Source organism: Pempheris klunzingeri, chromosome 14, assembly GCF_042242105.1.
Source record: "Pempheris klunzingeri isolate RE-2024b chromosome 14, fPemKlu1.hap1, whole genome shotgun sequence".
Taxonomy (NCBI): domain Eukaryota; kingdom Metazoa; phylum Chordata; class Actinopteri; order Acropomatiformes; family Pempheridae; genus Pempheris; species Pempheris klunzingeri.
The window spans coordinates 21,234,819-21,258,965 of NC_092025.1; the positions used below are offsets into that span (position 1 = coordinate 21,234,819).

General features: G+C 42.7%; 2 protein-coding genes and 1 long non-coding RNA gene across 4 annotated transcripts in view; 2 read left to right on the forward strand and 1 right to left on the reverse strand.

Annotated features, from left to right (window-relative positions):
- Positions 1-10,327, forward strand: part of nsd1b (nuclear receptor binding SET domain protein 1b) — a 29,295-nt gene extending 18,968 nt beyond the window's left edge. Inside the window, exons 11-24 of the mRNA XM_070843161.1 lie at positions 287-424; positions 1,148-1,271; positions 1,779-1,979; positions 2,064-2,243; positions 2,966-3,122; positions 3,263-3,468; positions 3,619-3,731; positions 4,834-4,980; positions 5,762-5,884; positions 5,963-6,079; positions 6,364-6,505; positions 6,598-6,704; positions 7,271-7,472; positions 7,677-10,327. Of these exons, the coding sequence (XP_070699262.1) occupies positions 287-424; positions 1,148-1,271; positions 1,779-1,979; positions 2,064-2,243; positions 2,966-3,122; positions 3,263-3,468; positions 3,619-3,731; positions 4,834-4,980; positions 5,762-5,884; positions 5,963-6,079; positions 6,364-6,505; positions 6,598-6,704; positions 7,271-7,472; positions 7,677-8,464 (2,745 nt within the window). The 3' untranslated portion in view covers positions 8,465-10,327. The remainder of the gene's footprint in view (positions 1-286; positions 425-1,147; positions 1,272-1,778; positions 1,980-2,063; positions 2,244-2,965; positions 3,123-3,262; positions 3,469-3,618; positions 3,732-4,833; positions 4,981-5,761; positions 5,885-5,962; positions 6,080-6,363; positions 6,506-6,597; positions 6,705-7,270; positions 7,473-7,676) is intronic.
- Positions 1-24,147, forward strand: part of LOC139213250 (uncharacterized) — a 72,260-nt gene that overhangs the window by 41,646 nt on the left and 6,467 nt on the right. The gene's annotated exons all lie outside the window — the stretch shown is intronic.
- Positions 14,740-23,093, reverse strand: rab24 (RAB24, member RAS oncogene family). 2 transcript variants are annotated; one of them, XM_070843865.1, is made up of 9 exons: positions 22,959-23,093; positions 22,064-22,275; positions 21,354-21,422; positions 20,268-20,346; positions 19,589-19,656; positions 18,824-18,923; positions 17,455-17,505; positions 16,531-16,590; positions 14,740-15,555 (listed from the first exon to the last, which is right to left on the reverse strand). In XM_070843865.1, the coding sequence occupies exons 2-9, from the start codon at positions 22,178-22,180 to the stop codon at positions 15,488-15,490; spliced, it is 612 nt and encodes a 203-aa protein (XP_070699966.1). In that variant the 5' UTR covers positions 22,181-22,275; positions 22,959-23,093; the 3' UTR covers positions 14,740-15,487. The 2 variants fall into 2 exon arrangements, with proteins under 2 accessions (XP_070699966.1, XP_070699965.1); XM_070843864.1 differs by having other exon boundaries at positions 14,740-15,558.

Below are 24,147 nucleotides of genomic sequence, written 5' to 3' on the forward strand. Positions count from 1 at the left end.
CCTGTGAGGAGTCACCATGAGGCGACACTCAAAGTTCAGCAAACATCCTGTGGGAGGAAAGACATATTGATGACTGATATTTGCTGTAACAAATCAAACTTGGATCATTTCCCCACCTTCCAGCACATAGTTATAGAAGAGCAAGCTGTAGATAAACAAGCTTTATTAATTTAGTCATCAAAGACAGTTTCTAATGTTACAATAGGTGAAATTATATTTTAGTTTCAGTGATTCTGAGTCATTTGATTGATGCCATATGATTTTTTTTTGTCCTTTGTCTCCTCAGGGTGACCCGTCCAGCTTGGATCACAGCTTCTCCTCCATGAAGGACGACTTTTCGCTGTGTGACGACCCACTTTTACCCTCGAGGAAGATCATAGGGGACAGAGGAGGCCCGGCCTCCATGAAGGAGAACATATGTCAGGTGAGCTTCTCCCACTGATATTTACACCCCGTCTGTGCAGAGGGTGGGACACATGAAGAAGCCCCGTCTTCACCAAGTCCCAAGCAGCCACAGAGACAAATTTCTCAATGTGTTTTTCTTTTCTTTCTTATTTCTCTCTTCAAAGTCACCAGACTCCCTTGACAAAAACAGTAATTTTATCTTGCAGAACACAGGTTTGAATCTATGATTGTTTTTGTGTCAGCCATGTGCCAGACTGGTGACCTGTTCGAGTTCGGCCACCCAGTGTGAGCTGGGATGATCTCCAGTCGCCTGCAACCCTTCAACCTGCTGCACTGTGGGAATATTTGCATCAATTTAATCATTATTCAGTCTTCACTTGCAGCTCTACTTTCCCTCTCTGCTGCTATTGTCTCTGTGTGCAGGAGGTTTCTATTTAAAATGGCCAGCGTCCAGCTGTTCTCTGCCATCGCAGCTGCATGTCTAAACCACTTTCTGCAGATTGGAGTTGTCTACTTTGGGAAATAACAGCTCTAGATAAGGAATATGCAGTTTTATGCAGGACCAGTAGGTACAAATAGTTTTGGAATTGGTCCAGTAAGTAAATGAAACATGAAAATATATCCTCTCCATCTGAACATCTAATTAACACAAGTTTCATATTTCATTTTTTTGTAAGGTGATTATAATAAATCAATAAGTCAAAGTGAGTTTGAACACCTGTCATGTTTGTTTTTGCTCCAGGTGTGTGAGAAGACGGGGGAGCTGCTGCTGTGTGAGGGTCAGTGCTGCGGGGCCTTCCACCTGCCCTGCATCTCTCTGGCCGAGGCCCCTAAAGGGAAGTTTGTCTGTCCGGAGTGTAAATCAGGTACATCTGTGTTTATACTGCTTATTACTTACTTATATAAAAGTTACCAAGCTGAATTGGATTAATAAATTTATGATAATACCAGTATAATTTTAGTATGATTAAAAAATAAAATTCGTATGATGATAATGGAAATACTCCGATTTGTCAGTATTATATACTTATGTACTTCTATATATACTTGTCATGACTTTGTAAAAAGAAAAGCAACAACCAGATTGGCAGAAAGTGAAAGTAACGTTGCTACCGGCTTCATGAAAACAGGGAGTGGTTTGTTTATGAAAGATCAGATGTACAAAAAAAAGCATGGTAATATATAAGAAGTGGAAAAAAAGACTGTGAGGACAAAAGGGAGCAAAACAACAAATGTACCACCTCAAGTGGAAGCAGGAAGTTGGATAGAAGGAGAGCTGAACCCTGTACCCATGTACCCTGCATGGATCAGCACAGTGAACTAGAATATGTGATTATTGGACATTAACAGGTGCTTTTTTTTTCCCCTCCCAGGTATCCACACCTGCTTTGTGTGTAAAAAGCGTAGTGAGGACGTGCGGCGCTGTATGATTCCCGTGTGTGGGAAGTTTTACCACGGGGAGTGTATCGCCAACTTCGCCCCGACCGCACCTGTGAATCGAGGCTTCCGCTGCTCGATCCACGTCTGTCTCACCTGCTTCATCGCCAACCCCAACAGCTCGTCCATCTCGAAAGGTAAGCCGGAGAGGAGGCGGTGATGATTTACTGTAAGCGCCTGTGTTGTTTTGCGTGGCCTTCTGACGGCGTGTTTGTGTGTAGGTCGTCTGGTACGGTGTGTGCGCTGCCCGGTGGCCTATCACGCTACAGACATCTGCATGGCAGCGGGCTGCGTCGTCCTCTCCAACAACAGCATCGTCTGTCCGAACCACTTCACCCCCCGCCGCGGCGTCAAGAACCACGAGCATGTCAACGTCAGCTGGTGCTTCGTCTGCACTGAAGGTACGGGGAAGGGCGGGAAGAACAGAACAGAACAGCCAATAGATCTGTCCCAAAGACAGTAGTTTAAAGGACAAGTTCCACATTTTGGGAAGCACGTATGTTTGCTCTAGAAGATTGATTATGGATTATGGAATTATGGCCTCTTCTTCTGCAGGCTAATTGATGTGATTGGTGTGTTTTTAGATCTGTTCCTTCTTCTGGCAGTCTTTGTGCTAAGCTAAGCTAACTAGCTGCTGACTGTAGCTTCATATTTACTCATGAGAGTGATCCAGCTTCTCATCTAGCTTTTGGTAAAAAAAAGAAAATAAGCACAATTTTCACAATTCTATTATTTGTGCAAAAAGGCAAATAACTTATTTTATAATAAACACTATAGGGGACTGAATTAAAGTGACCATACATATGATTTATTTGTAAAAAGTGGATTCAGTGTCAACTTAATTCCTAAAGCTACAGAAAGTGATTTTTCTCATTTCTCATTTCTTTTTTTAAGTTAAGCTAACAGTTAGCTAACAGCAACATTAGCATTCAATTGAAGCTATGTTTGTGTCCACCTGATGAGTCCTTTATTACTCTGTTTTTGGTCTCCACCATCTCCTTCGGGAAATATGTGGCTCTTTAGCGGCTGAATGCTCCACTTTCTTGCTACGTTGGTCTGTTTGCCTCTTGGTGTCGGGCAGGTAGTGCATTAAATCACTGTTGTTGTTCCTCCTGTGCTCCAGGGGGCAGTCTGCTGTGCTGCGAGTCCTGTCCTGCTGCGTTTCACCGGGAGTGTCTGAACATGGAAATGCCTAAAGGCAGCTGGTACTGCAACGACTGCAAGGCCGGGAAGAAACCTCGATACAAGGACATCGTCTGGGTGAAGGTGGGGCGCTACAGGTCAGTGCTGCCGCCACGACTGAAGATATCTTATCAATAACTTTCCAAACCCTCAACACAGACACACATCTGGCAGAGAAAGAAGCATCACCATAAACAGACACCACTTATTGAATGGTTAATGTTGTTTTTCTGTGAAGGTGGTGGCCAGCAGAGGTCAGCCATCCCAAAACCATCCCAGAGAACATCCAGCGGATGAGGCACGATGTCGGGGAGTTTCCTGTTCACTTCTTCGGCTCCAACGACTACCTGTGGACTTACCAGGCCAGGGTCTTCCCTTATATGGACGTGGACGCCAACAGCAAAGAAAAAATGGGGAAAGGCGTCGATGCCACTTACAAGAAAGGTATCCAGTGTGCTCAGCAAAGTGGCCTCTCCAGCAGATCCTGAAAGTGAAGTGTAAAGTTTCGTTACGCTGTTGGTTGTGTCTTCACTGTGCACCTGCTATGCTGACTTGACGTTACAGAGTTGTGTGATTGTTGATGTCCCTCCGCAGCTTTGGAGGAGGCGGCTGTGCGGTTTCGTGAGCTGCAGGCAGAGAAGGAGCTTCGGCAGCTTCAAGAGGACAGAAAGAACGACAGGAAGCCTCCTCCATACAAACATATCAAGGTCGGGGAGAAGACTTGTGGTCTTACTTCTTGTCTATGCTTAATGCAAATTCCCTCTTCCTTCCAGGTTCCTTCAAAAGTGAAGCAGTAGTATCTGTTTTTAACCTAATAATCCAAGTTAGGCTAAAACCTGAGCTCTATCTTAACATATAAATTACTTTTAGGTAGAAAGATATTTGGAATTGGTCCGTGGATCGCCTCAGCTGGCAGTTATGAGCAAGCCACAATCAAGGTCAAGGTACTTTGACTAAAAGTGCTTGTTTTTGCCACTGACTGGTTTGTGTTGTATTTTAAGTGTTTGACAACATTATGGAAAGGATCCCTACAGAGACAGATCTATAGGATCATTATATCGCAATATCTCCAAACCCACCAGATTCCATTGACAAAAATAGTAATTTTACCTCATAGAATACGAGAGTTGCTGGTCTAGTTTCTATGACTGCAGTGGTTTAACGTGTTAGTTCAGATTCTAACTTACTCTTTAAAACAACAAAATCACACAATAACACAAAATAACTTGCCAACGGAGCCAGCAGTAGATCAGCAACTGCTCTGTTATGCAAGGTAAAATTACTGTTTTTGTCAATGGAGTCTGGTGGCTTTGAAAAGAGCGATATAACGGCTGTTTCTGGTTAAACAAAAACGATTTTCCAGGTCTGTCTCTGTAGGAATCCTCTCTGTAATGCTGTCAGACACTTTGAATAACAATCTGAATCGGAGCCAAAAACTTAAATACACTTGAATAACTTTTAATGGATGTAATTTGACTGCTGCTGGCTGAGGCGATCTACTGGATCAAATCCAATCCTTACAAATAAAAGGAAGACTGAGAGACTTTAAATGTGGAAAAATGTGCAGAGAGTGTTGAGGTTTGTTTGATATAAATCACACTGTGGAAATAAGCATTATACTAAATCTAGCGAGACAACAGATAAACATAGACAATGTTTGTGGGCAAATTAGGAATAAAGTAGAAAATATATTGAGTAGGATTAAAGATAAAGAGAATATTTGTGACACGTTATTGGATCCACTCAGTAACGAGCCTAAAATGTGATCAGAAGAGTTCATGTTTCCTTCCACCTTTCTGCCTCATTCAGGTGAATCGACCAATAGGAAAGGTTCAGATCTTCACGGCCGACCTATCGGAGATCCCGCGCTGTAACTGTAAGGCGACAGACGAGAGCCCGTGTGGGATGGACTCGGAGTGCATCAACCGCATGCTGCTATATGAATGCCACCCGCAGGTACAGACATACCGCCGTCACCGAACCCTAATCAACACAACGTCAAACCTTTTCACATCTTCTGATTTTGGAAAGTTAATCTCACGAACACTGAACATAGAAAATGACATGTAGCAGTGATCTCCATTTTATACCTGCTTTGTCTTCTTATCTGTTTCCTCCTTGTCAAACACACACAACAGTATCACATCACAGGAATTCATGTAATCTGTCTGCTCATTTTCATATTTATACTTGTGTATTTGGAGGTTCTACTGGAACAAGCTATCAAATGGTTTAATGTTCAAAACACACATTATTTTTCAGCCTTGTTCCACACGCTTCACTTTAGAAAAATCTTCATACTTATCTTCGTGTTACTGGGAGTTGGCGATAGCGAGGGGATAAAACGGTTTGGGAGGTTTTCAGTGGACGAGTGGAGTCGGCCTGCTGAAGGGCTGGAGAAGGTCATGTGATCAACGGATACCATTATGACATCATAAATGGAGCCAATTTACTGAAAGATGGAGCAGGAGGACAACCAGAGAGACCAGAGAGTGGTTTGTAGGCACAATGGGGACATATTTATGTTGAAAAGACATTAAAAAGTGCATTTTGGATAATATGGCCTTTTAATATTTCAATAACAAAATAAGGAAATGATACATATTGAATGGAGCGAGCCGGTCATTACCTCAAAAGGAGCCCTGTTAGGGTGACGCAGGACCCTGATGTGAGCTGGAGGGGTCTAGAACCACCTGAAGGCTTTGGCTTTCAGGTGTAAAGTGTTCCTGTCCTGCAGGTTTGCCCGGCAGGCGAGCGGTGCCTCAACCAGGCGTTCACCAAGCGTCAGTACAGCCAGGTGGAGATCTTCAGGACGCTGTCCCGAGGTTGGGGGCTGCGCTGCGTCCACGATATCAAGAAGGTAGGTAGGCAGTCAGTAGAGGGTCGATTGGGGCTGGTGGGGCCGGATCAGGCTGATCGGTGATGGTTTTCCTCTCAGGGTCAGTTTGTGAGCGAGTACGTCGGCGAGGTGATTGACGAGGAGGAGTGCAGGTCCAGGATCAGACACGCCCAGGAGAACGACATCTGTAACTTCTACATGCTGACTCTGGACAAGGTACAGCGCAGAGTGTGTGTGTGTGTGTGTGTTTACTTCTACTACTACTGATAATACTACTGCTACTGCTAGTACTAGTACAACTACTGATAATAATACTACTAATACTATTACTAAATACTACTACTGCTGCTATTACTACTATTAGAAGAACAACTATTAGAAGGAAATACTTCAGAAGTACCTCAGAAGAAGTACAGTACAGAAGTACAATCCACCACTGAACTGTGTGTGTGTGTGTGTGTGTGTGTGTGTGTGTGTGTGTGTGTGTGTGTGTGTGTTAGGATCGGATCATCGACGCCGGTCCGAAGGGGAACGAGGCTCGCTTCATGAACCACTGCTGTCAGCCGAACTGTGAGACGCAGAAGTGGACGGTGAGCGGAGACACCCGGGTGGGGCTGTTCGCTCTCGTCGACGTCCCTGCAGGTGAGCGAAAAACTGTGTTGTTTTTTTTTAACTCATGCATGAAATCAACTCGATTGATTGATTTGTGTGTGTGTGTGTGTGTGTGTGTTCAGGCACAGAGCTCACCTTCAACTACAACCTGGAGTGTTTGGGGAACGGGAAGACAGTCTGTAAATGTGGAGCGCCAAACTGCAGCGGCTTCCTGGGCGTCAGGCCAAAGGTGACACCACTCTACTACTATTCAGTTTGATATATTGTTAAAGGACCAGTACGGTATTTTTAGACCTGGGCTCTATTTGTGCGTGCATCCCCGGTGGGTTTTTCGGGGTAACAGATCAAGGCAACAGTAGACCAGCAACTCCTGTGTTCTGTGAGGGAAAATAGCTGTTTTTGTGAATGGTGGCTTTGAAGAGAGCGATATAACGTCTGTTTCTGGTTAAAGGATGTTCTTCTGGTAAAGGATCTTATACAATCTGAGCCTGTCAGTGGCTAAAACAAGCATTTTGAGTGGACCTACTATGATCAGGTGCTGTTGCCCCAAAGGATTACATTAGACTTGGACTATTTGGACTATTTCCAACATTTTTTGTACCTCCTAATCAAACATATATACAAAAAAGGCTCAGTGCTGAATTCTGCCTATGAGGTCTCAAAGCCACAATAAAAGTGGGATACATTACATTTATTTAGCTATAGACTCTTAAGCTTTCATCCATACAACCCAAAAACTGTCATGAAAGTAGATCAGCCGAAGCACCGTTAAAACCTCTCTCCTCTCCAAACCAGAACAACCCTCCGTCTGAGGACAAAGGTCGTAAGCTGAAGAGGAGGGGCCACGGCAAGCGGAAGAAAAAGGTGGTGGTGACCAAAGAGCGAGAGGACGAGTGCTTCAGCTGCGGAGACGGAGGTCAGATGGTCTCCTGTAAGAGACCCGGCTGTCCCAAAGTTTACCACGCCGACTGCCTCAACCTCACCAAGAGGCCTGCAGGTCAGTGGCTCCGCAGGACCACATACTACCAGACATTTACGGGTTAATTTACTGGCCATAAATTAATTAACCTGTGAATTAAAAAGTCTTAAATCCAGCTTACTGATAGATGTAGACACCCTCTCTAATATTTAAGCTTTCCGAACATGAAAACAAAGTCCGATCTTTCTTTCCCTGAGGGATCCGTTTGTGTGTTCTTCGTAGGTCGTTGGGAATGTCCGTGGCACCAGTGCGACATATGCGGTAAGGAGGCGGCGTCCTTCTGCGAGATGTGTCCCAGCTCCTACTGCAACCAGCACCGCGACGGCCTGCTCTTCATCTCCAAGCTGGACGGCAAGCTGTGCTGCAGCGAACACGACCCCTGTGGGCCGGACCCGCTGGAGCCGGGGGAGATCCGGGAGTACACGCCCGACCCCAGAGCACTGACCTCGGGGTTGGGAATGGCCGTCATCCCCTCTGCCGCCGCCAGCGCCTCCACCAGCCAGAGCCGGAGCACCAGGAGGGTCCAGGAGATCAGCGCCGGCGCCAGCATGTCCGAGTCACTTCCTCCTTTTTCCATCCCGGTACCCATCACTATTCCTGTCGCCGCGCCCGCCGCCTCACCTCCACCCAGCAGCTCCGATCCTCCCAGCAGCCCGCACGTGTTCGACCTCCCGCACTACTCGCCCATCTCCTCGTACGAGGAGGAGAGGGATGTCTTAGAGGAGGAAGAGGAGGAGGAGGAGGAGGAGGAAGAGGAGGAGGAGGAGGAGGAGGAGGTGGCGGAAGTGGAGGAGGAGTCGGTGGAAGAGGGCGAAGTGGGAAGGCAGAAATCGGATCCTCACGAGGAGGACGGCGAGATGGTGGTGGAGGAGGTGGGGCTGGAATACCTGGAGGAGGAGGAGGAGGAGGAGGAGGAGGAGGAAGACGAAGAGGAAGACGAGGAGGAGGGGGAGGAGGGGGAGGAGGAGGAGGAGGAAGAGGAAGAGGAGGAGGAGGAGGAGGAGGAGTGACGCACAGAGGGACAGGACTTGGAGACAAAAGCAGTCAGGCCCTCAGAGTCACTACAGTGACGATGTCTGTTTGTAGGTGGGCGTGTCTACGGAGGACTTTTTAGGACAAAATTAAATCAACACATAAATAAATTAATCATAAATGAATGAATAAATACTGTATAGAATCATACAAACTTAGACAGATACTATTTATTTAGTATTTATTTAGTTTTGTCCTAGTGATACACACTCGCTGTAGAAAACGGTTCAGGACACAGTGACCTTGCACACACTGGCACACGCCGACTGCACCTCGATACGGGAGATCTGACAAATAAAAACCACCTGGACCTGCCACAGAAAGCATATTTCACTCTGACATACTTTGTTTTCTCACATTCTGACCGCCTGCTGGTTCATTTGGATATTTCTTTCAGTAGTACTTCAGGTGTCGTACGTTTTGTGTCGGAGGAGTCGATCCGCTTCATGTAGTTGGATGGTTGTCGTGTCACAGTCGGTGTGTGACGGTGAAACGACTGTAGTGGACTCTTCGGTCTGCAGCCCACGTATATTTATCAAAACATGTCCATGTTTTCATCTCTGCAGCATCAGAAAAAAAAAAACTACTAAACTTATCCGTAAATAAATGGGTTGTGTGAGGAGCCAGAACATGAACATCACTCCAGATGAAACACAAGCAGCTTCGCCTGGACTGAAAATCGCTTCAGTGATGTTTAATTAGGATTTTTGTGGACGCAGGAGCCAAATCGTTCGACCCTCACCTGCGGTCATGAGCTTTAGGTAGTGACCAACAGAACGAGATCGTGGGTACAAGCAGCTGAAATGAGTTTCCTCCGCGGGGTCTCCTCAGAGAGAGGGGATGTCCAGAGAGAGCTGCTGCTCCTTTACTCTGAAAGGAGCCAGCTGAGGGGGTTCAGGTGTCTGAACAGGACGCCTCCCGGGAACGTTCATCTGGGAGGAGACCTCAGGTTAAAGCCGGAGCCCGCTGCACGGATTATATATCTCATCTGGCCGGGGAGCGCTGCAGGAGCTGGAGAGAGTCGTCTGGGATGAAGGAGGTCCGTGTTCAGCCTGCTGCCACCACGACCCGACCCTGGAAAAGAGGAAGAAGTTGGATGGATGGAGACGGAAGTCATCGCTTTCTTTTCCTACCCAGTTCTTCTGGACGGACCATCTAAGAAAATGTGAAAGCACCACACGATTGGCTGCCTGCTGCAGTGAGGTCACACTACAAGAGAAAACTGTCACTGCAGGATCTGAATCTAACTCTCTAAATTTTCAAGCCAAAAAACTGATCCTTGTCAAACTGACAAGGATTCAGTGTTTGACTGCGAGCGGTTGTCAGAAAGAAGCGGGACGCTGAGGCCTCCTCGTAGTTTTCACTGGGAAACGGTGAACAGAGATCGCACTAAGTCTGCTCCGGTGTGTGTGCTGTGCTCTGTAGTCTTTATTTATATACTGTTCTGTGACGCACAAACGATGGCGAGGGAGAGCCGTTCCCTCCTCATCTCGATTCTCCGTCGAGGGGGAACAAAAGTCTTCAACTGGACACTTTAGACGACGGACTCCTGCCATGACGCTTGCACTTCAGTATGTGTTCTTGCCACATGTGTTTCGCTCTGTCTTCAAGCTTAATATCGTCCGTGTGTTATCTGCCAATGCCTTAGAGTGTATTTCTTTGGAGATATTTTTAAGGAATGGTTTGGCACCTGTGAGAGCCAAGTGTCCCTACTAATGCCTTTTTACAGTCGCCCAACAAGCAGTGTTTCATTCCAGTGTAATTATGACCTGTTAGATCTCAGCCATTGACCTGTCAAAATAACTGCTATATAAATATATAAAAAAGAAGTTATGAAATAAGCTTTGTGTTGGCCTCCTTCTTTTACTGGTGCGGCATAAAGCTACAGAGAAAAAGTTTTGTTGCCTTTTTGTTTAACCAGAAACAGCAGTGGTGTCGCTCTCTTCAAAACCACCAGACCCCATTGACAAAAACGGTAATTTTACCTTGCAGAACACAGGAGTTTGCTGCTCTATCCAGTTAGTTTGTTTGTGTTATTGTGTGGCTTTGGTGTTTTAGAAGGGTAGTTCAGATCCAACACAATATTTGTGTAACACACAATAGCACTAACAAACTAACCAATCAAGGTAGCAGTAGAACAGCCACTGCCGTTTTCTGAGGTAAAATTACTGTTTTTGTTAATGGAGTTTGGTAACTGTGAAGAGAGTGATATAACTGTTTTCTGGTTAAACAAAAAGGATCTTACAGGTCCGTCTCTGCAGGGATCTTTTCCATAATGTTGTCAGATGCTTAGAATAACAATCTGAACCTGTCAGGGTGATGATGAGGCGCTCTGGCACTCACCTCCCCTTCTTGGCATCTAGTGGAGGTGATTTACTGAACTTATTTTTGTTCTTTTTGTATTTCAGACCCAAAATGTGTAAGAGAGCTCCTTTATGGATCTTGACAAGGTTAATTCAACATTTATTGGTTCAAGCAGAGCATTTTATATGAATGTAAAACATGACGGAGGGGATTTTTAAAATGTATTCAAACTGTTCAGGAAACTACAAAAAAATGACTATTTCATTTTTCTTTTAGGCCCCGGGAAGGTTTTACAAATACAAACGACTCTGTGGATTAAAGGTAAATGAGACAGACATCTCTTTAATCTTATTATCTGATAATCAAACAGCAACAAGTGGTGGAGATGCTGTGGTAAACTTTATTTGTCACTTTTTACAGCTTTAAAATGTAGCCAGACACCGTGCAATACCTTCAGCCACAGAGAGAAGAAGGTGTAGTGAGTCGTCCCGAGAGATTTAGTCTGTATGAACCAACAGTGGAAAAGAAAAAGGCAGCAACGGCACGTCTCCACCGAGACTCATTCATAAAGAAACTCTCATTTAAAGGATTAAATTAAATCCCACAAAGCGCGCACACAGAACAGCTCATGTACAAACTAATATCACCAGTCACAAGCCAGACCGTCACAATAACAACATGCTGCATAACCCGTCCACCAGTCGCCCGTCACCTGCTTTTATCACAACAGAGACAAAGAAATACAGATTTTCTTTCACTTTTTCCACCCGTTTTAAACTTTAAAATACTCTAAATGACTGATTCATCTTAGCGACAACAGGAGGTGAAGCTTAGGAAGTGATTTGAACTTTTCTGTTTTTCTGGAACAAAAACAGATTCCTTATCTTTTCTCGCTTGTTTTAGGACATTTCATTTTTTTTAGGTTGTTTCTAAAACATATTTTATGTTTTCAGGTTTATTGTCTAATTGTAAAATCTCTATCAGTGGACAACGTTATTCATTAAGCACATGAATTTATTGACATTTATATCACGTTTGTCCCCCCTGTATATAAAAATAAAATCTAGGAATATAGCTCATCAATTTAAGTGTCTTTGTCCCTGATAAGCAGCAGACAATTGATTACCCAGTTAAAGAATAATTAATGAATTTGCCCATTAGAAGATGAACTGAAACTCCACTTTTAGTTTATAGCTGACTGCAAGCACATTAAAAAAGATAATCTACCTTCTACGGTCTTTTTAAGGCCTTTTTCCCCTTAATGTTGGACAGTTTGGAAAATACTCACAACCAAGAAGGACGCAGTGTTATTTCAAAATAAAGCGCATGTGACTTTTTTTCATATTTTTCACTCAAATCAAGTCAATTTGTTTCGTTCCAGCGATTTCAAGTAATTTTATTTGGCTTCATGATTGAGTTTTTCCCTTTTTTAAGATTGGCAGGTCGAGGATTTGGATGATAAGTTGGATATGAAACATTTAAAACCAGCAAAATTATGATATAAGAAAAGGCAGCTGGAAACTGAATACAAAAAAAGGTGTTCAGCGTGCCGCAAATTCAGCTCTGTAGATGCATCGATGCTGAGATTAGAAATACACTTTACAGTTTCACATATATTATCATTATTTTGCCGTTTTTTTTCACTGCACTGCATAAAAAGCTCAGATATGTGAATCGATCACTGTAAAAAAAATTAAGGTCTATCAGAGCTTTGAAACAATCTTTTAACAAGCTTTTAATTGTATAGAACATATTATTCTGTCTTAAACAGCCCTCGATAAAAAACATTGTGCCTCAAACATATGAACACATGAAACATGAACACATCGAAGCAGGAGAACATGGAGGAGATTTTACTCCCCCGAGTCCTGGCAGCACAACGTAAAAGGCAATAAATTAGTGAGTTTTGAAGTTAAATATGTGTGTAAATATTGTTCTGGTAACACTGAGATGACAGTTTGTGCCTTCTTACAACATTCACCCACAACAGCGGTTTCTCAACACATTAAACGAGGAAGTTTTCACTGCTGCGAAAAGGCTGAAAGAAAATTTGACAGTCACATTTCCTGTGTGTGCATAGTCCATGTCTACTATGCATCTGAAATTACAAAATAGAAAGTTTTGAGCTCAAATGTAGGAAAGTAACTGTCTTTAAACTTTTCTTTCAGTCAGCAGAGGCCATGAAAGAGATTGTGAGAGATTACAGAGGAGGCAATTTAGTAATGGCCGCCTTAAAAATCAGCTTATTTCCTTTTGACAGAATCACAGCTTATTCTGCAAAAAAACAAACGGCGATGCATCAGACACGTGTCGTCACTATGGATGTATTACAGGTACTGAATAGAGGAGGACTGGGCTCCAAGATGGCGCCTAATGTTTTCCAGTTCACACGATTACTTCTGCGATTTAAGCTCTGGGAAAGTTTCACAAATACAAAACCACAGCAGATTAAAAATTCCTTATAGAAAGATAGAACTGACGTCTCCTCCGTAACGGTGGTCAAAACGAGGAAAAACGCCTTTTGGGTCGCAGGGGACTTTCTCTCTGCAGTACCACGAGTGGCCAACGGGGGTAAATAAGCAGCGAGGCGGAGGAGTGGCGCCAAATCCAGCCGTTAATACATCCATGACTGTCATGTGGGGAAAGTCGTAATAACGCTGTGGTCAACGCGAAAGACCCAAAGCTCTACAAAGTTGTTTTTGGAGATATACGCACGTTCCTGCCATTTCCTCTGTGGATATAAGGCCTAAATATAAACATCACTGGTATTGTTCGATCATGTGTTTGTAACAGCGATAAGAACGTTTTTTCACAGATTTGATCCTAATAGAGAGCTGCAGCATGAATGAGTCCTAAAACCTGGACACTGGGCAGCATTTTATCACTTCTGGTTCCCTCATCTGGAAGTCAACAGGTTTTTGGTAAAAATGCCTTAAATAGGGACAAATGTTAGACCACGTTTTGTTCTGCTCTTGCATTTTGAAGCTTTAACATGTTGCTAACGAGCGGCTAAATGAGGCTACAAAGGATGTCGGGACACCCGTCTGCTCACTGGTGCACCTTTACAGCCTCTAGGTGTGTTTCTTCCACAGACGGTTTAGAAAAGAGGCGGAAGGGTCATTTCCTGTATCTGTGTCACATGGGTTTAGCCACTGCCACGCCCCTTTAGGAGACCAGCGGCGGGTCCCAGGTCTATTGAGTCCAATGGGTGGTGTGAACATGACCACAGATTATGTCTGATTCTTTCAAACCATTGGACTTAACATTTGGACACTAAAATTGATTTTGAGACAAACAAATCAGGAATAAAGTACATTTGTCAGAGACCTTTGTCTCCAGTCTGGCAACACAGATATCGTTTCTGAACCATCTCCTGCAGGAGGATGTCGAGGTACAGCACCAGTCACTAACAGGAAATAGTACCATTGTGTGTTTTAACATTAACCAAAGATGAACAATTGTCCTCAGTGGACTTTGAAGCTGCTTCTAACGGAAAGCCGTCACTCTACACCTGCTCCACCAGGTTATATTTCAATCACTTGATCTACCCGCGGTCGTCCCAAGCGACGAGCGTCTGACAACGACAGCTACGACTTAATCTGAGCAAAAGTCTAAAGAATACTAAAACGGCTGTTGCTCAGTGCAGGTCGTAGTTAACTGATCAACGTGTGGCGCACAGCCCCGTCTGCGTGCCTCCATCCACACAATGTTCACAACGAGGTGACCACGCCCACTCAGGAGACAGGAAGTGCGCACCATTTCATAGAAATAGTACACACCATTTTTGTTTATACTCGTGCTCTGTTCTAACTCAAACTTTCCAACTTGATAGTTACTGTTTTTAGTTCTTACAAACTGTAGTGTTGCTCAGTGGTGACGCTGAAGTCTTGTAGTTTGCTTATAGCTCTTTAACGTTAGCTTTTTATTTCTGGCCATAGTATTTACGCTTCAAAACCCATAAAAGTTGTGTTCATGTGTGAATATTATCAGTATCTTAAAGGTTTGCTTTCCACAGATCTAATTTCCAGCGATAATCTAGACTCCAGTGGAAAGATACCATCAGCGTTTTGTCGAAGGAACCAGGGCGATGCTAACCCCCCCCTGGCTGGTCTGCAAACATACGTCATCCCCGCAGCTCTCTATTGGCGTCACTCCATCCATGTGGGACTAACAGACGGGTTTCCACGACAGGGTTAAATAGAGTTGGAGGTAAACAAAAATGAACTGCTGTAAACAAACCATTCGCCTTGAAATAATAAACAGCCACGATGGTCTCCTCTGCCAGCCACTGGGATCTGTTTTTTTAACGTCCTCACCACAGGAGATCATCTTTGTCCGTGGTCCAGCTCAGAGGAAGCTGCAGAAGGAGAGCGAGCAGCTGATACTGTGAGAGGATAAAACACGGGACATCACTGGGTGACAAAGTGTGAGTGTTGGTGTTTCCGTCCCTCTCTGCCCGCTAACTGGTGCAGCAGAAGTAGCTCCTCTTCCATAAAGTCTTGCAGCCGTCAGTTCTTTATGGCACAAAAGAAAAAAACACATCTAACAAGGTATCACAAAAGTCCAGCTTCAGATCTTTTCCTGCGATTTAGATCCCAGTTCCAGAGCCGAGTTATCCGACACCGATCCAGCATATCCAGGTTTCACTCCAGCCCAGGGAGGGTGACCGCTTCTGTCGCCCTTCCTGTGGCTCGCCATCAGTTGTTATGGCAACAGGAGTAGAAATACGAGTCCTTCTTCTGGCCCAAGTCGACGCCTGTTTCCTCTGCTGAGACAGAGGGAGAGGCTTCAAACACAGACACATCTTTCATTAACACTTTACTTGTGGTTTTCACATAACATGCTGATTAGTGGACTTTGGAGGTGCTGGTGGGCAGCTGCCTTTGTTTCCAGGCTTTATGCTAAGATAAGCAAATAAAAACAGTAATTTAACCTCAGAGAGACCAAAACTTGTTTGTTGTCTAGTTGCTGTGACTTTGGTGTTTTGACATGTTAGTTTGGATCTGGATTAACATCAAAGTCACACAATACACATTACACAACAACTTAATTGATCAGCGTCAGCAGTAGACCAGCTTGTATTCTGCAAGGTAAAATTACTGTTTTTGTCAATGGAGTCTGGCGTGTTTGAAGAGAGCGATATAACGGCTGTTTGTGGTTAAACCAAAAGGATCCTCCAGGTCTGTCTCTGTAGGGATCCTTTCCATAAAGTTGTCAGACACTTAATAACAATAACAATCTGAGCCTGTCAGTGGTGGTTTAAAAATACAGGAGTTATCCTACAGGTGTAGTATATAAGTATATTTCCCAAAATATCAAAACAGTCCAATATATTATTTTACTTCAAATATTACTAATTTCCATTCAATCGGAATTCAAAATCCTTCCTTCCTCTTTCTTTTTTTTTTCTTCAGTGTGTAAATCTTTGTCACTTCACTGAAACATGGCGCTTTCATTGAAGTTAAGGAGGAAGTCTGTGGTTTTTTTTGTTGATGCAGCCCTAAAAATGCATTTAATTGCTAAAGAGCACAAAGAGCGTGCTGTGTTTAAAAATGACACGAGGGATTAATGACATAGATTTTGATTGATCGTGATAATGGAGCTTGCGGTTGTTCGCAGGAAAGGAGTCGGTAAGATCAGCAAGTGCTTTTCACGTTGTCAAAAACACTTTTGCCCTCCAACACGCTCAGACCACACGTTCTAAAAAACTGTTTTCAAGCACATTGAATGAAGGTCTCACCTGTCATATACTGGAAGGCGGTGTTGTTGTAATCCTCAGCGACTTTCTGGAACAACTCGTCTGTCAAACAGAGGAAGAATGAGGCCTGTCAGTTTCCATCAGTTCATTCATGCATCATGACCTCATGAAAAAACATTAAAAACAGGTCCACTCATGTTCATTATACCTGGTTCACACCATGGAGTTAAGTGTTTACCAGCTAGTTCCAAACGAGCAGATTGTTTGGTCAGATTTAATTTAGCATTTAAAGCAAAAAAGCACCATTTTAATTACCAGTTTTAAAATGTTTTAAGCCAGTGGACAAATAAAAGGGCCTGATATAGACACTGCCGAAACAACACACCATATTTTCACCAATTCTGGTGTCTAAATGGCTGGTGGGTACAGAAGGTTTTGTAGATCATCTCAGTCTGTAATCCTTTGGGGCAACTGTGTCCAATCAAAGTACGTCCACTAAAAGTTCTTGTTTTGTGCCACTGACAGGCTCAGATTGTTATTCTAAGTGTCTGACAACATTACAGAGAGGATCCCTGCAGAGAGAGACCTGGAAGATCCTTTTTTTTTTTACCAGAAACAGTTGTTATATTGCTCTCTTTAAAGCAGCCAGACTCCATTGACAAAAATTCATTTTGCCTTGCAGAAAATCATACTTGCTGCTCTACCGCTGCCTCCATCGATTAGTTTGTTTGTGTTATTGTGTGACTTTACTTGTGTTTTACTTCCCTGTATATCTTGAACATCTTTTTCTTCTCTTAATATACTAAAGTATGTCTGGGTGCTCAGAAAGTGTCCAGATTTTTCTATATCAGACTTGTGAGAGAAACCCACTTCCTCAATTGGAGCGTCTAGGAATAAATACAGCTGTGATCGCAGCCCGCCGTCCGTGTTAAATGTGTTCTGTGGATGACTGAAGGTGTGACTCACCCACATTACTTCCTGTTTTACTGGATGTCTCATAATGCTGCGCGCCAATCTCTGTGAAAGCAAACAAAATCATTAAGGCTAAGAGTCAGTGTGTGAAAGATGAATTCTGCCCATGCTGCAGTTGAGACATCAACCATTTCCTAATATTCTTTAAACATGTTCAGGGTGTTTACAAGCACTTCAGTAATCTAATTATTCCCCAGTTTGAGCAGTAAACTAATCCGAGGAATGTCCATGTAGACAGAGAACCCGTTTTCCTTTGAAACAAGTCGTAATCAATCAGAACGCAAACAACCCAAAGAAGAAAATTATAAACATCAAACACAAGATTCCCTTATTTTCAATTACTTCCCCCAATAATGTGTTAAATTCCCATGACAGAAATGTCATGACCTGTAAGTAATAAGTAGACTGAACCTTCAAACTACAACCTTTTCCACAGCTGAACTGTATCTGTAAGTACCAAACACACACACAAGCAGCTCTGAGTGCCGTTTCCTTCTGACTTCTTATGAACTGAAGCTCTAAACCGCCTCCGTCAGACACATTCACAGCTGCTGGTGTGACACTCACTGTCCAGACTCTCCCAAAAGGCAACAGTGGAAGTGCGGCCGACCATCTGTCGACTCCCGTTACACCACAACCTGCGACATCTCTGAGGAGGATGTCACAACTTCAACTGAAACTGTCAAAGTAAACAAACTAAAGCTCACCCGTCTGTCTCAGAGTCTCCTGTGAAGTGAGACTAAATCTGTTTGGTCGAACACAACAAGAAATCTGAATTTGAGGAGATGTGGTGACCCCGTTTTTAAACCACTACAACGACACAGTTAAAGGAGCAACTAAGGAAATACTTCACAATTTAATTGATAATGTGAAAAATCATTAGCTGCAGTGCTGTGCGCGAGTAAAAGCTGACTTTTTATATGAAACCGACCTCTGACCAGGCTCAACCAATCACAGGGGAGAGATTATATGTAAACGTAATCTTTGTACCCCTCTGTAAGTCACAGATCCAAATATTTTTAGGATCAGCAAATGTTATGTTTTCTCTCCATTTATTACCTGAAGAACTTAAAACACAGATGTCCCAAATTTAAATAAGACATTAAAATGTATAAAATATTCTATACTGAACTGTTAAATTAAAGTGCAATAAGAACCATGAGACCTTCTTCCTGTAAACATGGCAGTGGATGAGAAAACGAGCATCCCGTAGTGCTTCGTTGGGATTCAACATGCTGCGTTCACGCTAACACAGAGCGGGCGGGGTTATGACCTAGACAGGAAAACTATTTTCTGCACCTCCACATCCAGGATACAGGAGCACCAGTAAAATGACCAGTTAGAGAGGCGGGACTGGAATCACCTTCAGCAAAGTCCTGAGCATCGTGGTAGTCGATTTGGCGCAGGCTCCGATCTCCTTCGACCAGGTCGTTCTTAGTGCCACACAGGTAGATCTTACAGTGCTGAAGGACACGACACAGACACAACAACACATTAACACGTCTTCGTCATATACAGAGAATCAAACCTCACTGCTTTTTCAGCAGTGACTGACATCAGATGGCAGAATTTAAAACATGAATCATCATCTTGTTTCCTTATTTTCAAACTGATTTTTCCTGGTTTAAAACAACATCTTTTTTTTAGTTTAACCAAAAAGGACTTTGTAGAAAAGCATGTTTATATTTCTCAAAATTCCAAAAAGGTTTCATTTTCACTCTTATTGTTCTCATCTTTATCGTCACTGTGTGATTCACCTCATGTCCGATGTTTTTAATCCTTTTTAACTCACATTAAGCACATCGTAACTTTGTGCTGTAGAAATAAAGTTTATCATTATGTTACATAATTCAAAATGTAATTACAAATAGGCTTTTCCATGTGGTGTATAAATGTATATAAACTATTTATTCATTACATGTGTTCATCATGATAAGCATCGTTACCTGGATATGACACAACCTTTATAAAAATGTGAGCTCTTGGTTGTGTCGCACAGCTCTGCCTGTGTTTTAACTACATCTTCACAAACTGGTGAGAAGCTGTGGTGCAGTTATGGTGCAGGATGACTGTCCTCTAACCTAAAAATCATTCAGCTCTGTTACGTTTATGTTTGTACGTCTCTTACTTCCTCACAGTTCTGCAGCTCCTTCACCCAGAACCGAGCTCGCTGGAAGCTGCTGCTGTCAGTCAGATCTGAAAGGTAAAAACGCACCCATGTTTAGACTTTTAGTACTCAGTACGCAGACTTTTCCATAATCTCCTGAAGTTATTTACACAAACACCACCATGTGTTTAGTGCACAAGGGGAGCGATATTAAATCAGACTCAACTAATGTAGCAGTTCTTAAGATTTCAGTGATTTTTCACACTTTCAATTTACATGAAAGGAATTAAGAAAACTCTGAAGTAAAGATTTAACAGTAAAAAACAAAACTACACTGGACAACAGAAATAATAGAAGAAGAAGAAGAAGCCTTGAATAAAGATCTTGAATGAAACATGACAGCAGTGTGAGTAATCCACTGGGAAATGCCATCATCTGTATTATAAGAGACAAAATTCCCTACGTGGAACAAATATCCAGAAACGTGAAAACCACCCCGTGTAGTCATATTTTGTTTTTCAGTTTTCACATCCGTTAAATGTGAGCAGACAGTCCTCTGTGTACAAGGTTATGGAAAACTATTGTAAGTGTCTGACAACATTATCTATTAAAAAGCTAATTCAGCCAATATGAATATCAGCGGCGACATGCTCTCTGTTTGAAGCTCTCCATAAGACGATTAGGAACAATGTAGATTTACCATAGCAGACTATGGCCGCCCGGGCTCCTCTGTAGTAGATCCGGCTCATAGCTTCATAGCGCTCTGATCCTGCTGTGTCCTGAGTCACACAGAGAGGAGACAGAGGGAAGCAAAACTGAGTCTGGCACCAGTAAATGTAGACAGGGTGAAAAAAGGGAGCCAGTTGAACTTCACGTTAAATAGCTTAGATGTGGTCATGCATGCAATGTTAAGTGTATTTGCTCTTGTATATCTCAGATCTCACAATTTCTAAAACCCCCATGCCGCCTTTAAATGCTGTGTAATCCACAATGTGACAAGCTCTGCAGCCCCAAGCTAATTTCCCCTCACTGCTATAAAGTTACAGACTCACTTAAACCTGCATTTCCTTTATGACTCATTTATTCACATTTTCATTAATGGTTTATTGTTTTCTCACACAGGACATTAAACAAACATCTAAGTCACGTTTACTCTTAAAAACTAAAATAAAATCTAATATTCATTTCATCCTGAATTTATTCCACTCACTGCTTATTGAAATGTCAGTTTAAAAAAGAAAAAGCCTGCTGATAAAAAGAATAACTGCATACATTCTGTTGTGTCAGCAGGATTAGTGCTGGAGGTTTTCAGTGTGAGCATTAGTGTGTACAGTAGTGGCTTTGTTCAGTGCTGGTGGTTCAGGTTTTAGCTACGCATTTGTGATGCATTTAATTGCTGCTGTTATATTTGTAAAATATTTTTTTAGCTCTACCGTCAATGCCTTTTTGTATTACTCCCAGTAGTGTAGTGTATTACACCTTTAGATCTTTTATGAAATTTTGGTGGAATACATCTTTAAGAGCCTAAACTCCCTCTTCCCAAAACATTCCTAATTTAGGGGATGTCCAAAATATAAAGTTAAGCTGTTGTTGTTGTATATTGTCTGTACATTTTTGCCATCTGGTGAGAACAACAGCCGTCCTGCTCTCTGCTGTCGGTTTTGTTTTCTGCTTTCAGAGAGGATGAAAGGATCTGGTGTGATGCCACTGGCTATTAGGCTGTTATTAAGGAACATTTTCAGACCTCGCCTAATGCAGCACACATATCAGGTAGCCTCTAACTCACCCATATTCCCAGGGTAATCACTTTCTCTCCCACCTGGATGGGTTTGGCAACAAAAGCAGCACCGATAGTCTGTCAGGAAGAGAAAAGAAATGCAGTAAGGCATCAGACACTCATGGGTGGAAATGTTGAGTCTACTATGGAGCTTCTGCTCAAATCTAACAATTAAGTCTCTTTCATCTACATTTTCTTTGTGGCTGTGCTGTGAACCAGTAAGGAATCAGCAGCTATGGAACACAAATGCCAGAGGATGGCGAGAGAATACGTTATCATGACGTTATATTTAGTTAAAGTATTAAAATCATTTAAAACACACGTGAAATGTTTGTTCCACAGACGACCTCTACTCATACTGACTGTACTCTAACGGGATGAAGTCCAAGAAATGCTAAAAGTCTGGGTGTGGAGCCGTGGATTAACCTAGCAACCTCCCTGTGACAATAAGACTCCAGGAATTCAGTGCAAACGGTGAAGGTGTCTGACAAATACTTTATAAAGCCACTGTGCCACTTTATGCAACTGTAGAGTTATAAAAGCATCACAGTGTGTTCATAAACAGGACACAAGAGATGCATGTCTGGACAGCATAAGATGATCACAGCCTTCATTAGCACATCCTCCCCGGGGTTACATATAAAGATTATGTCGTTCATCCATGCAGTGAGGGAATCAACAACGGGCTAATGTAGAAACTGAAGCAGAGCAGCACTCACGTTCTGGTAAGGGCCGACCAGGAAGCGATGATGGACGTATCTCTCCACCAGGCTAGTCTTCCCCACACTCTCCTTTCCCAACATCACCACTTTGGCATCCACACGCATTGCACTCATAGTAACTGGGTTTGGAAAAGCCCAGGACGAGACCACAGCAGAGCAAACAGGAGGGGGGGGGGGGGGGGGGGTACTTTACAGGGCTGCTCAGTGTTCTGTGTGATGAAAACACGGGACACACAACAAATGAAGAAATCAATACTATTTTCTCTTCAGGAGGAAGTCAAACATTATACAGTGACAAATGTGATCCCAGCACTTAAACTCCACAGTTACTAAAATTCTAACTTTTGTGGGATTCACTTCCTCTTAGCATCTGTAACGCCTGTCGTGTCTCCAGATAACTGATGTATTTCTACACACCAGAGGTTAACATCTCATTATTATGCCATTAAATGTTCTAAACTACTTCATTATTACTATTTTCTCACCGTAAAATATGTAAATATTGTAAGAATGTTTTAAGAACAACACACTTGAGCCCAGTCATGTCTTAAATATCTTTCTCATATCCAAAGTGTTAACTCTGTAAAGATTATGAATATGACAAGAGCAGTAAAAGTTATATAAGCTTTACTTGTACTTTACAAACACATAATAGTGATACTGATGACTTTAATTGCCTAAATTTGGCGTTTATAGCACAACTATAAATGAGTGAATTGAGTACTAAATACTAATTATTAAATATAGAATTAAATATTACATTACATTAAGCTACAAACATGTCAGAGCTAAAAATACCAGACAGCCAAACAACCAACCAAACCAACGTTAGCTTCTGATAATCAGCTCAGCTAAGCTAGCTGACTTCATTTAAAAACACCAGAAAACTCACCTGCTAGCTGGCTTGACTCAACAACTCTTTCCCCACATCTGATCCTCTCCAAGCAGGAGCTGAACCGGAGCTGTCATCCGTGCCTACCAAACCTGTTTTACGGTAAAGACGGTAGCAGTCAAAGCGCTTGTCATCTCTGCCCAACCGACTGCTGCTGCCTGGAGACTCAAAGTGGCAGCTAGCTAGCTAAAATAACGCACTGCCACTGTTGCGCAATGGCTGAAATTACACTCAAACCGTCCGTTAAGATGTGGTTAGTAACCGGTGGACATCGTGGATGGTGGACAGGAGCTCGTTTTTCTGAAAACAAGTCCAGCTAACGGGGATATGCCGGCTGGGGAAGGAGCTGTTGAACGTTTCTGGGGAGGAGAAATCTCCATCTGAGCTTTGTTTGTTTGGGTGGGAACCAACGAGCGGGACGGGGCGGTTTCCAGGAACCGGAAGGACCCGAATTACATGACACAATCACCGGAAGTGCCGTAAAAACCAATAACAAAGTAATTGTGCATTAGAAAACTTTAAGTAAGTAAGTAAATCAGTAAATTTGTAAGGAATGAATGAATACAACTAATTTGCCTGTTATTGTTTCAATGCTAATTCGTTCTATCTTAATATGCCAGAAAATGCTAATTAATCGGCCTATTCCTCAAAGCTCTGGTATATATACAGTACATAATCTGTGTATGTAGTACATGTGCTGCAACTGTAACTAGAAAAATGACCGATTCTGGGATTATGCTAAAGAAAATTAGATCAACTGTTACATAATCTGTCACATCCGGTCAGCTGTATTCTGATATATTTTAATTAAAATACAATTAATTCATGTTCTAAGGGGGCTGCTATGAAATGAAATGTGACAGAAACAGTGTGGATGTTGTTCTTCATTTTGTGGAGGGGGGAGTTGTCACTGTGCTCATTTTGTGGTCATTTTGTGTCACTTTGTCTTATATTGCAACATTTTGTAACTGTTTTATGTCACTTCATGTCATTTTGTGGATGTTTTGCTTCATTTTGTGATTTGTTTTGTGTCATTTTGTGGTGGTTTTGCCCTCATACAAGGCATCTCTCCATAACATGAAAACAACAAATAAACACATTAAAGGTTAATCTAGAATAAATAACACAATATACAGTATATCAATTTATCTAGACTGACATCATTTTTTGGCACGCAGCTACAAGAACG

What these genes read in the sequence shown, in the direction of transcription:
- rab24 (XM_070843864.1), bottom strand. Translation starts at nt 22,180, where the DNA reads ATGAGTGCAATGCGTGTGGATGCCAAAGTGGTGATGTTGGGAAAGGAG. An exon ending in TGCTCAGGACTTTGCTGAAG is followed by an intron (nt 17,506 to 18,823) that starts GTGATTCCAGTC and finishes TTGCTTTCACAG; the next exon opens with AGATTGGCGCGCAGCATTAT. An exon ending in TAAAACAGGAAGTAATGTGG is followed by an intron (nt 16,591 to 17,454) that starts GTGAGTCACACC and finishes TCTGTTTGACAG; the next exon opens with ACGAGTTGTTCCAGAAAGTC.